The sequence below is a fragment of the Lepisma saccharinum genome, chromosome 1 (genome assembly GCF_977018435.1).
Source record: "Lepisma saccharinum chromosome 1, izLepSacc3.1, whole genome shotgun sequence".
NCBI lineage: Eukaryota > Metazoa > Arthropoda > Insecta > Zygentoma > Lepismatidae > Lepisma > Lepisma saccharinum.
Genome location: NC_139229.1, coordinates 61497305 through 61511402, shown reverse-complemented (window position 1 = coordinate 61511402; position 14098 = coordinate 61497305). Strand labels below are relative to the sequence as shown.

Here is a 14098-nt window from a genome sequence, read left to right as displayed (position 1 = left end):
GATATTTTTAAGGGCATATTTGGCCATTTTTGCATGAGAGCATATTTTGATGGATATTTGGTCAAATTCTGCATATTTTCGCTTTTTCAAGAAATATACAGTCATTTTTTAACTGAATTTGTTCTTAATCACATGTTCACTCGAGGTTGTTGTTTTTTTTGACTGCAGGAAAATCCTTTTTTCATTTTTATTGAAAATTTACATAAAGTATTCATTGTGCATTCATTGCAACTCAAGGTCCATAAAGTGAACTAAAAATAGTAGGTATGTGAAAATGTCTCTGCATTTAGATATTGGTGTTTGAAACAATCCAGTTATAAGGGCATATTTTTTATTTTGCATATTTTGGTGATTTTTAGGTCATAAAAATCCTAGCCCTAGTAATAACTAACTAAAAATGTGTCTTACACTGTTGAAAATGTAAAGTAATGCTGCTATGTCATCTGTTAGGACTCACATTTAATCTAAAGGGAACATATCTCCAATGCTAGATTGTTAGGATTCTACTTCTCTGTGGTAAAACTCTAAATGTGCAACATTTAGACTAACGTAGGTCTCTATGAGGAACAAAATTTAAGGAACCTAAAACTGGGGTTTGAAAAAATTCAGCATGCCATGAAATAGATCACATTGAAAGGAGCTAGAGTTGAGAAGTTGAATTGTCTAAATTTGTCATCCAACAAAAATACTTGCTACTGTAATCTGAATGTGTGATGACAACTTCAAACTTTGCATTACATTGAAAAACTTCCAGAAATGCTTTAACAATCTGCCTTCCTGAAAGCATAGTGGTTAGCAATGTGGCATTGGAATAGCCCTTTCAGGTGAGGCATTTAAAATTAATTGTAAACTGTAGGTTCATAAAGTGTCCCACACTGGCCGTACGGTCTAAGCACAGGGGTCTTCAACTCTTCATACAGTGCGGGCCACATTAACCATTTCAGTGACGCTCGCGGGCCACGAAGCTATACTGCAGTATTGAGAACTGTAAGATGCTGCCATCTACCATTTACTTAATCAGTTTTTTATGTTAAATAATTAATTTTCCAATAATTTAATTTTATGGCACAGGCCATAGGTTGAAGATCAGTGGCTCTAAGCTGCCATGCTTTGCACTCTGGCTACGGGACTTGTGCAGGTTCGAGTCTCTTGTGGAAAGTGTAACAATTTTTCCTGAGATCTCGGCCTGTGTATGCAACCGGTGGCAACCCACCATCGTGAGGAAATTGGGGAGTTACGAATGGATAGTGTAACCCAGTCATGAAAACTACAACACCGACTGGGGGTTCGTCGTGCTGACCACATGTCACCCCGTAACTGGTTGGGTGATCTCCCACGTCGACGGAGGGGAGTAAGGCCTCCAGTCAGTAGGTAGGCCTTGATCCTCACCAGCTGTTGCGCCACATGCTGTTATAAGTTCATAAAGTGGACTTAAAATAGTGAGACTTGTCATTTACTATGAGAGCCTGCAAAACAGCACTAGTATCTCACTACTGATAGAATGATTCTAACTGGCTAAGGCAGACCATTTGATATTCCAAGTCATCATTTTTCTTAGTAACTCTTCGCTCTATTCTGAAAAGTACTTGCATTGAAAGGGCATTCCAGATTTCTTTATTCTTTAAAAAAAAAATGCAACATCATATCCACTTGTACATTTGAGCATGCTAGAATGACAAACCATGCAACTTTGTACACATTTGCAGAGAGGGAATGTCTTGAGAAATGCAAGTGTGACTGTTCAGCTGATAACAGACTTATTTTCCTGTAGTTTACGGTTATTACAAGCATAAGAAAACAGTTTTTTCTTTGTGACGTTTCAGGAGAACACACGCTCCTTTCATCAGCGTATCTTTAGTCAAAATGAAAATAAATGTCTGATGAAAGGAGCGTGTGTTCTCCTGAAACGTCACAAAGAAAAAACTGTTTTCTTATGCTTGTAATAACCGTAAACTACAGGAAAATAATTCTATCATGCAAGCAATGCGTACATACAAGAAAAACTATGATAACAGACTTCTGTTTATTTTTATTTCATGTTACCCCATCCCAATGCAAAGTTCACTTTCACCCACCCCCACTGCTGTGTGTTCTGCTGTATGGCTATATTATGTCATAAATTTGACAAATATTTTTTTTCTTTAATCAAGCACATTACTCCAATGTTATACCAGCACAGTCTTTTACTTATTTAGTCCTGCATAATGCATTGTATGTTTTTCCAAAAACATTTACGAGGCGCATGTCAAAAAAAAAAAGGGCCAATAATTTTTTACGTGGGGTTGGCAACACTGATGAAGTTGAACATTCGCAGGAGCATGCCCTAGTAGTCTGTGCTTGCAACGGAGATAAAATCGTCAGTGGGGTTGCGTACGTGCGAGTAGCAGTAAGGTGAAATGGCTGCCATAATACAAAATCCCGCCAAATGTGAAGTGAGATCTGTCATATGATTTCTAAATGCCAAAGGATAGAATGCAGTAGACATCCATCGGGAATTGTGTGCCATTTATGAACCGACAGTGACGAGTGAAGTGAATGTCAGGCAATGGTGCAGAGAGTTTCGGGAAGGGCATTCAAATGTCCATGATGATGAGCGTAGCGGAAGGCCTTGTGTTCAGACGGATGATCTGGTGGAACGCGTTAACGAGAAAGTGTGTTCCAATTGCCGGTTCACAATATCGGAACTTGCCAAAGAGTTTCCAGAAGTGTGTGTGAAAACAGTGCATCGAATTGTGACTGACAACCTTGGTATCACAAACTGTGTGCGAGGTGGATACCAAAAATGCTGACAGACTCACAAAGAGCAAAGAAGGACAGCTGCACGTGATTTTTTGGCCGACTGAGGGGAAGATGAGGATGACCTCTTTTTGCACATAGTGACGGGGGATGAAACGTGGATATCGTACGCCACTGGGGAGTCGAAGCAGCAGTCAATGCAATGGCAGCACTCTGGTTCTCCTAAAGCGAAGAAATTAAAACAAACCCCATCAGTTCACAAAATCAAGGCAACAGTGTTTTGGGACCAAAAGTGTGTGATTTTTGTGGAATTCTTGGAACCAGGACAAACAATTACAGCAGAGGTATATTGCGAAACACTGAATAATCTGAGACATGCTATCCAATTTCGGCAGAGAGAAATGCTACGCTCTGGAATTTTTACGATCCATGACAATGCCCGCCCACACACAGCTGCTCGTACTGTTGAGACAATTCAAAGATTTCGATGGGAACTACGTCTAGAAATAGCCAGGGTATGTACTTGTTTATCAATCACAATAAATCTCTTCTATCATTTTCTTGTTTTTTAAAAAATATCGGCCCTTTTTTTGACATGCATATCGTATATAACAGTGGTTACTGTTGTTTTGACATGTTGTGTAAGAAATGTACGTGCTGTTTTGGGATTTATTCAGTTTGTAATCATAAGTATGCATGCACATCCTCTGAAGCAACATCTGAAAGAAATTCAAGATTATGTGAAAGTAATCTCAAGTATTTTCTAAACACAGTACTTCTCTGTTTTGTATGTCTAGTAAAATAAGCATGCATGTAATATATATAATACAAACGCATATACTGATGCACATAGAAAATTTGATTTTTGCAATGCGAGCCCTTGATTATACTTTTTACACGAGTCAATAGAACATGTAAAATCCCAGTGGAAGTTCTGAAGTTTTGCTGCACTGGTATGAGTAGTGTTAAGTGCATCAGGCAGGAAAATGTACCACAGATTGTTCCCAATCTGGAAAGTCTGGGGAAAAGCCTAAAGACTATGAAGTAGTCTTGAAAAATCACTGGTGTCTTAAAAGGTCAGGGAAATTGAAATAAACATGGGAAATGCAGTTGGTTTTAACCTGGTGTCAGTGAAAAGGAAGCTCTGAATATAATAGCAAACTCTTGCCACCAACAAACCCAGAATATATGGAATCCAATAATACATGCAATAACTTGCATACTTGTATTTCGAAAAGTGAAGTGAAGCCTACTGACCTTAATGCTTTCGTTGTGAAAGATAATGTGCCAAAGGCTGAAATAATTGGGCCATGAAAGTATTGTCTAAGGCTATGTCTCAGAACTTTGTACACTGATTAAATCGCTAAATGAAATTGCTCACCAAGGATAAGTGATCAGTCTGTTTGGTATTGAGGCATAAACCTGCAATAAGTTTATAATAAGTTCTTAGGTTGTGTGGTTTTAGGATGTCAGTATGTGCCGCTTTCCTTGGATAATCTGTTAAGAGTGTCTGTGAGTGGACTGAATGTTTATCTAAGCTTCCTTCAAAAGCTGAAAGTTAAACTGAGAAATAATGATAAAGATGTTAAATTATTGATTGATGTAAGAGTTTGTGGTCTTTATATTGTCAACTGCTATGAAAACTGGACTTGAAGCTGTAAAGTGGAATTCACATTACATTTTGCATGACTTGAATTATGTTTGAAAGGATAGTCCTGTTCACTGTGCTAACTGAAGGGCTCTGGTGTAAAACATTGTGACATTTTGGTAATTTTTTAGTTAAAAAGTAAAATGTGCCATCCTTCAATTTTTGAGTGAAATTGCAAAGTCATATACAATTTGCATTGGACTCAGTGAAGCCTTCTGAAATTGGTAAACACATCACGAAAACAATCTATCTACAGTATAACTGGTTCCAGTTTCGAATCCTGGCCTGTGCATGAATGTTTGTGAGTGTCCATTCATCAATTTCATCATGTCATTACTCATCCCCATGTTCGCAAATTAGCTAAAAGGGGCACAAAAAGTGAAGTAAAATAAAGCAAATCAATAACAATATCTACACCAGAGTCTTCAATGGGATGGATTTCCCTTGGAAATTTTTCACATTAAGATGGTTGTAGAGTGTTAATATGAAGAAGAAAGGGGAAATGTAGTTTTCCAACAAGCAGCTTACTTTTCTCTCGGAATCCTTGAAAACTCCAATTCTCAAATGTAATGACCACCTTTCTATTCAAGAAAATGGCTCAGGCTCTCATTATGTTTCGGAACATTGGATTGGTGTGTGTCAGCCCATTTGTCTTTTATAGGGGTGGTTCTGCTTTTTGGCCCATGTCACAAAATTAGCAATTACCTGAGAATGATAGAAGTTATGATAGAACTGAGCAAATTGTCAAATTCCTTCCCATTTTGATGTCACATGACCACCTTTCCATTTAAGAAAATTATGTTGACTTTAATATGACATTTTTCGAGATGGTTGCCATCATGGGAGAATGAACTGGATGGTTTCTCTCTTCACCCACGTTATGGTTTGTGATATTGTATTGGTTCGTATCACCTTGTCTGTCTTCTATAGGGAGATGGTTCCACACTTTTGACCTACCCTGCATACATATGTGTGTAAATCTTGTAAATATACATATGTTGCAGCTCGAAAATTCATGCAGTTTGTTTTCTTTAATAGTCATAAACCATTATCACTGTCTGTTGTCATATTTAATAAACAAAAGTCTTTGTAATGTGTAATATCAGTGTTTTTAATTGAAGTCACCATTAACATGTTTCATAAATTAGCATAAATTTTATACATAACTCAATTAAAAGAAACTATTTTTCCATACCATGTTAGAACATACCTAAGCATCAATGGAAATGGCTAAAATATTAATTTCTGCAATTTGATATTTTTCGGTAAGAAACATGCTTTGTTTATGTAAAATAATTGTGCTTATCAACTGTTCACATTTTTCAGTGTTGCCATATACATGTTTATGAAAGAGTATATATTTTGCATGGCTTCTTTAGCCAACACTGTCTTCTTCAGTTGCATGACTAAAGGCAAAAAACAATATTGGAAAAATAAAAAGTTTTACAAGGGTTGTGTTACAAGAAAATCAAGATAACACATTTAGTGATTCATAAGAAAACAATGCAGTCACATATGTAATTGATCTAGTCGAGCTTGTTTTAGCATTATTGCAAAAAAAATATATTCTTATTGGGAATAATATAATCAGTTAATTTGTTGTTTACTATGTTCATGATGAAAACCTTGGAGAGTCTGTTATCATACCAGTAATATGCAATAAATCACACTAAGCATTGAATGAGTGAAAACAGTATGCAAAGAATATGATTAAGTTGTTATAATATGTAAAGACTTGTTGGTTAGAATTGAACATTATTTCTGTCAAAAATTATGGTAAATTAAAATATTGTCTGGCATATGAGTGATTGTGACTAGATCAGTTGTCAGTGTGTAGTATTAAGAAAGATATGTTGCCACAGGTACAACTAAGAGCAAAACTGCATTGCAACCAAGGAAGGAAATAAAATTTCCCCATAAATGGCCATATTTGAGCTTCTCAGTAAGTAGGCAGAATGCCTAACTTGCATAACACTTTATCATGCATAGTTACAAGCCCAGAATTACTTTGATTATTGCAATGCATTTTTAATCTTGTCTGGGTATAAAAATTTTCCTAGTTGTCTTCACCACAAAACATTTATTCTTCATTGAATTAGGCGAAATTTGTTTGTAATTTTGTTTACACGTTACACTCAAATCAATCACCTTTGGTTATGTGAATTTTGTCTGGGTATGGAACAGATTTATCTTTAATTTCATCCATAGAATTTAGTTCATTTGAATACTGGTATGTTGTATTCTCTCTAGTAATAATGTTATAATATGTGTGACTAGCAAATTTACGTTATGGTAGAAACTTGTGTATTATTAAATAATTAAACAGTTTCTTGCAGACATATCCAAAGAGTAACTTTTCAACAAAGACAGAATGAATTAAAGAATTTTTATTTTATTTTCATTTCAGTATGTGACAAGGCCATCAATCCCAGTGGTTGGAACCAATAAAGGTAAGAGAGGTTGTCGTTTTTTATGCACCTTTGCATAACCTACTTTATTTTGTTTTTACTACTTATTGCAAACGACTTTTAAATAGTGTGAAAAATTTCACTGATGAAATTCATCATGGTTACTTGTTCTGTAACAGAAATGCACCTTGAAAAGAAAATGTTCCCACATCAGCATGATTAAGCTTGTTATCCAATTCACTGTACTGGACATTTTCTTAAATCTTCACCCCGCCCAGATTGATAATTGTGAAGAACAGGCAGTTACAAACAAGGACCCAGATCTTCAGGCAATATTTGATTTGTGGATATAATTACCTTATCACCTAGTTAATTTTTATTTATACACGTGACAAAACAAAATCCAACAACATGTGTATATATTGTTCTTAAATGCCCTCATTAAAGTAAATGCTAAGGTTTCATGTGCATATTTCCACCATGCCATGATGGCACATGTTGGAGGAATATGGAGGTAGGGTCCCACACATTCTCAATCTCGGCTATTTTTTTTTATTTTTTTAGATAGGACCAGCAGGATCCTCCAGCCATCTTTACACCCCCCTCCTCCCCTGGAACCCATTTATTTTAGGCTGGGTGAACCCTAGGCTGCTTTATGCAGGAACAAGGCCGGAAAAATTCTGGATCACCCACCCTGGGAATCAAACCCAAGCTTCTCATGTTTCAGATATGCTACGAACTAGACCACCATGACCCCCAAAAAATTTGTAATGAGTATGGGTCCCACTTTAAACCTTAGGTCCAGTCCCTATTAGCCTTACTGTGCATAAAGTGGACGTAATACACCAATTCAATCAATTAATTTTCTCATGAGTATGAAAAATAATAGAAAAGGCATACATTTCCAAGTGGTTTCTGGAGAAACTGTCAAATGTCACCCTTGGTTGTTGAAATATGAGCTATTTTTATTTACATCTTTTAGTGACATTTCTCAGTTCGCAATTACTTTATCACAGATTGGTGTTAGAATTATTCAATAGAATAATCTGCCATTGTATTCACTCACAGAACTCCATCTAGACCCTGGGTTACCTGCCCTCTTCTGCTAACTGAAGAGTACATTAGGTCATATGAGCTTGTACGCCGGTAGTAGTAAAGTAGGTGGTCAAGAAGAAAATGTGTACTTCATTTTTACATTAATAAAATCCTTCACTTTGCTTCCATTCTAGTGGCTTCTTATTTTTTATTTACCTTGCAATATGTATACATACACAAATGCTCTTTTGCACCGCTGCACAGTTTTTAAGAACATGCATTTTTTCATTTACATCAGAATGTGAACTGGTTCTCATTGTTTTTTGTGTTTATGTCCAAGGTATTTAATGATACTTTTAAATTATACTATTTGTAGATCCAAGTCGTGGCTAGATTCTCGGCATTTTTTGAAGAAAAAAAAACCACTGGTTTTAGGTTAGGCGTAATAGGTTTGATACTGTTGTCATGATTTTTGTTAGATTTGTTAGTAATTTTCCCATATCATATATAACGATTCAGAAATAAAGATCAAGAGAACCTCTTCCTTCACGGCTTCATGACTGTTGTCATGTCAATTAAGTGACGAGCTTTCCATCGATTGTTGCCATTAAACCCCCCCCCCCACCTCCATCCACTCACTGTGGTGCGATTTCCACATAGGTTTTGTAAATACGCTTCGGACCTTACCTGATCGATATCACGAGAGAATCTCTTCCGACGTATTGTACATGAATTTTAAGGTGAGGAACTACGTTCTTGGATTTTTTTAGAACGCTAGATGACAGTAATTTTCATTATCTTCGTGGAAAAATAGTTACCATAACTCTCTGCGGAGTCACAGGGCATTAGTTCAAACCTGGATTGACTGATTTTTCTTTATGGTAGTTTTCGTCATCATTGTCATCGTCGCGATTAATGGGACATTATTCATTAAAAAATAAGAAGAAGAAACGACAGATATTTTTCGAAGAGGTACCTTCCTGTATCCATATATATTCTTGTATCACCTCATCTGTGATAGTACCAGAACTGACAGCCAAATATCCCCTGCATAGGTCTTATCTCATCACGAGCAATTACAGGATCAAGCTTTCCTTGCATAGTAGCAGCTACCTGACAGAATTATTTATTAAATCAAATAGTATTAAATTATGGGTGGCCCATCACATTGGGTGATGTCCCGGTTCGAATCCCAGCTTTTTGCTTTTTGAGCGTCCCTTTGCTTAGATTTCATGTAATCACTAGTCATCCTCATCGTCGCGGTTAGCTCAAGGTGGAGGGAAGCAACGCAAAGCAAGAAAAATACAAAATTCACTTCCTCCCCCCCCCCCCTCGTTGACACAATTATCCGTGCGGAAGTTCTGGGGTTGCAGAAACATTACATTCACGCATTTTTTTCCTTGTATTGCTTCATTGCGGTCGCAGCAAACAAACTGATAAAATATCCAAAGTTCAAGTTGCGGATAAGCTAATTCATCGTGAGTGCCGCATGTTTCTTTTGTGTGAGAGCGATCGATGTAAAGCAATGTTTCCCAAAGAAGGCAGTGGCATCCTCGTGGGCGTTGACTCTTCCTAAAAGGGCGTTAAGATGCACGGGGCACCGAAAGTTGTCTTTCTCAGCGCATTGATCGTTTCGTTGTGATTGGTTTAGGACTACTTCCGGGAATGGTACGCCATGGGGATGGTTAATTCAATAAGGGGAGTGGTAGTTCAGAGTGGTTTATCTTTTTTTCTGGTTACTTTTATTTTCAGTGCGCAGATAGTATTGACAGCCCCATATGTTTGACGATGTGCTGACATTTATTGATTATAAATTTAATAAGCGAACGTGAAGGAAATTATAATTGTATTCACCTGCAAAACAAAAGGTGCAGTAATATGAGTCATCCGTAGCGAGCGCTGCATTGACGGATTAATTTCCTTACGGGAGGGGGCGGATGAATTGTTTTACCTGTCGCCCACGCTGTTCTTGAAGTGGAAATTATTAGGTGAGCCTTGGCGCTAGCTGGGTGGATAATTTGCATACTTTGTTTCCGAGCTGGGGAATACTGTCCCCTCCTCGCGCAATCAACCTTCTCTTTGAGGAATTATTAGTTTTCGATAGGAAAACCCGCTACATGATAGACACCAAGTGGATGTTATTCATTATTGCGGGCGTACCCGGAGATCGGTTGTAAAGGCGGCCGGAGCGTGGTGCTGATCACATCAACCCCAAAATGGCCGACATCCCCTAAATGTACCTTCATGGCATGGTACTATATGTACGGACCTGTTCATTGATTTTGAAGTTAATCGTAGAATAAGTATGATCATCGAGAGTTAGTGTGAAATTAACGTGACTGCCAAGTAGATATTTACTGTTCTTGTGTTAGGCTGATCAGACACCAGCCAATATTTCCGGTCTGTGACGGGCAAATGCGACAAACTGTTTCGACGGGTCCGAATGCGTTGGAATTATGTAAAATATACATATAGTTTTTCCTTGATCTGTATAGAAAGTTTTTGGTGATCATTAGGTGTTTTAATATGTTTCTTAAGCAAAACACTAATGACCGGACTGACATGCTAAACGCACCATGTTTGACGATCTTAAAGATAAAATCTGTGTGAAAGGTTCCCCCTCCCCCCCCTAATGGAACTTCCAGTATGTAAAAGTACCGAGAAGGGAAGCTGTTGCCAAGCTGAAACTTGTATCACGAGAACGATTTCGGAATCATTCAGGTGGATTTTACCATATGGATGTGAACGCGGCCGTCGTTAGTTTTCGCTCACTCGCGGCGATGAGGATGAACTGATGAAATGGATAGAGGGACAAACACAATGATACATTCATGCCTGCGACTTCTAACTTATCGCGTTATTCCGCTACAGTGGTCGGGGTTAACATTTGTAGTAACCAAATTACTTTCTCTCACGTTGGGCGGGTGACTTTTTTTTAACGTAGGTTTGACGTACCTTTCCCTAGCATTTGTTGTGCGTGTGTTAGACTTCCTGCATAGTTGAACGAGACTGCAACAGTTTAAAGTTGAATTCGAACCACTGTACAATATACCTCCACCTGGAATTGAATCCGAGGCTCCTTGATTATACCGCGTTTGGTAGAACCTGTCCCGCTTCCCGCGCTAGGGAGCGCTCAACAGTTTCCGTGCTGGGGAAAGTCAAAGCCAGGCAGCCAATTAAAATACGCAACGTCGCAACAGCGTCTACGTAAACGCCTCTCTTCTGGCTTTCATTCGCTCCTCGCTGCCCAGCAGACGATTTTTTCCTCGTTTCTCATTGACACCGAAACTGTTGAGCGCTCCCTAGCGCGGGAAGCGGGACAGGTTCTACCAAACGCGGTATATAAGACGACCGCATCATCGGGGAGGCACAGTCTATGATCGTTATATCTATGAAGGAGTAACAGTAACAGCGTTGTATACCCAACAGCAAAAGAAACAGTAGACTAATTGTCCATCGCCATTTTCATTCAGTCTGCATTACACAGTGTGATGAAAATGAATTGAAATAATGACATCAGTAAACAGAGGGCAATGCCCGCTTCAAACTAACGTAGTTTCATTCCTTAAAACAACACAGGATGTAGAAAAGAAAAGTAATGAAAATAGCGGTGGACAATTCGCCTACCAATCTTTGCCGTTGGCTGTACATACTGTGCACTGGCGTATGAAGTGGTAACTGATGGCGGCTGTACCTCCAGAAATTATGAAAAAATCAAATGAAAGAAGTCAAGTACTTGGAGTGGGGGAAAACACGCAAATTTCCCTTAAAATGGTCGCCAATTACAATTTTTGTGCTTGAGAACAACTTTTAGAACTAAGGTTAAATAAAAATGGTAGCGACGAAATATTTTATAGTGTATCCCACCCTTACCAACGCAGCTATGATATCCACTTATAACAATTTCAGCTCCCTCCGGAAAAAAAAAAATCCTGCGTACGCTAGTGGTTCTGTATCATGTCAAAACCATGTAACCACGTTTCTTTGTTTTTTTCCCGTGCGACAAATAGTGTCTAAACAAACTAATTCCGGCGTGCTGGCCTAGAAATGAGCAGTTTTTGGAGTATCATGTAATCATCGCGGTCGTAAATTCACGCCACCTTCGCTTTCCATTGCAACTCGACGCTCGTCGGTTTCACTTTCTTGACTCGGCGGAAGAGCCGTTTTTATTGTTCTGCTTCTTACGTTTCCGGGATTTTCGAGAGAAACTCGTGCGCAGAAGTTTGCGGACCGTTCCCGACCAAATCATAGCCAATATCGAATGATGCCACACTGTTGACAATAGACGCACATACCCCCGGAGAGGTCAGTGAACGTCGGATCGATTTTCGTCATTCACTGTTAATCGTGGCGGCAGATAAGACGCGTACTACGGAGCATGCAAGCCATTTGTTGCATGCCTCAGTTCTCCAGCAAAGTGGGTCCGTTTGAGCAGAAGGACACCCATTTAAGTAAGTATACGTGTTGAACGTAAAGGTTTGTGATAGAAATCCTATCCAGCCATCTCTTTTTAGTCTTTCACAGGTCCCGAGTTAGAGTTCGGGTTAGTTATTTTTATGCAAGCCCCTTCCCTTTATCTTGGCACCCCCCATCGAAGGGTATTTACACATTTCTGAGACGGCAAAGGAATCGACTTAGGACTAAAACGGTCCCGGAAAAGTTTGGAAACTTATCTTTCCCCCTACGATTGGTGGAAGGAAATTTTTAAAAAAATCTCTTGGGGGGGGGGGAGGATACTAATAAAAACGATTTATTTTTCATTTACTTTCAACAATATTGAATAAACTTGATTGGTTTGATCAACGTGCGGATTTTAAGACCTTTATTAGTATTTTAAACAATTAGTGGCATATATGTTCCTATGTGTTTGTTGTGTAACTTATACCAGATAATTTTCATTCATCTTTATCGCGGTTAATGTGAAATGGTAGAAAGCGATGTGAAATAAACGAATTCTTGCGCACGCGCGCACACACACATATACAGGGTGACCATAATATTTTGACCCAAAAATGGAAGGTCAGTTTTCCTCTCCACTTGAAAAATTTGTTAGGTCTAATTATCAAATTAGTGTTATTGTTATTTATTAAAGTATGGAGATAACTTCACATTGCAAATACAATATGATTGACTTATTGGAAAGTGAGAATGAGTTTGTATTGGTGATAAAACACTAATAGAGAAAAATAGTGTAGCTAAAGTTGCTCTTTCTAAAAAATATGAATAAGGATTCCTGCAACAATGGTTATGGGAGGGGGGGTTTAGAAGCAGCCCCCTTAACCAGACTTACCTTCTTGTATGCTAGAGATAAAGAGGACTTGAATATGCATTGAAAATGTTAACTTTACCAAAAAAAAAAAAATGTATTTATAACATACTACCATTAAAATTGTGTGAGCATAAAGATTTTATCTGTTTTTAGACTTCATATTTGGTAATGCAACTTAATACATAATCATTTTCATTTTATTATACACACATACAGAGGTAGAAATATACAGGGTGCCTGAAAATTTTCACCTAGCACCTAAATTTTCAAATTCAGTTCTAACTATTTTTAATATTTCGAGGTCGCTTATGGAAATTTTCATTCTTTTTTTAAATAAATAATGAGTACAATATTGTTTTTTTTTAAATGTTTTCTTCCGTATCATGTGTACCATTAAATGAGGATAATAAACATGCAAGTATAAATTGTCGCACTGCTGGTCTAATTTTAAAATCTGCGACGATGTGGTAGAGTTAGCCATATATTGTATTTGAAAAAAGAAAATGGTGCTTGAATTATTTTTATGATCTATATAGATTTATTCTACAATTTGCACCCATTGGAAAGTTATAGCAGTGGTGGCATTGAAGATACAGTCTTGTGTTCACGGAATTGTTGTGCTATTTGAATATATGGATTTGATTTGAAAAGTTTGTCATGAACGATAACACTAGGGAACATGATTTTTGCCCCCGTGAAAGTAATGACTGTTTCTAATGTGTTTTGTAGTGTAGTAAGCGAAACTAATCCCCAAAATTCTACTACACGTAAAAATTTTTCATAATGTCATTTTTTAATAAAATAAAATTTAAGGTATAAGGTATACGAACATTGGAAAATAAGGCTAGATGTTTACCTGGAAAAGAAAGGGAAAGAATTACTTCATTCGAAAAGTTATGTAAATTTATATATAAGAGACTGGTACACCACCCCCACGCACATAGCAGATGAAGATACCGCAGACGAGCCGTCAACATCAATCGACGTAGAATACAATTGTGA

The 14098-nt window shown here is 37.7% G+C and overlaps 1 protein-coding gene across 2 annotated transcripts in view; it reads left to right on the top strand.

Annotated features, from left to right (window-relative positions):
• Positions 1 to 14098, top strand: part of Klp10A (kinesin-like protein 10A) — a 151848-nt gene that overhangs the window by 91726 nt on the left and 46024 nt on the right. For both annotated transcript variants that reach the window (XM_083132001.1, XM_083132000.1), the window contains one exon: positions 6792 to 6834. In XM_083132001.1, the coding sequence (XP_082988127.1) occupies positions 6792 to 6834 (43 nt within the window). The remainder of the gene's footprint in view (positions 1 to 6791; positions 6835 to 14098) is intronic.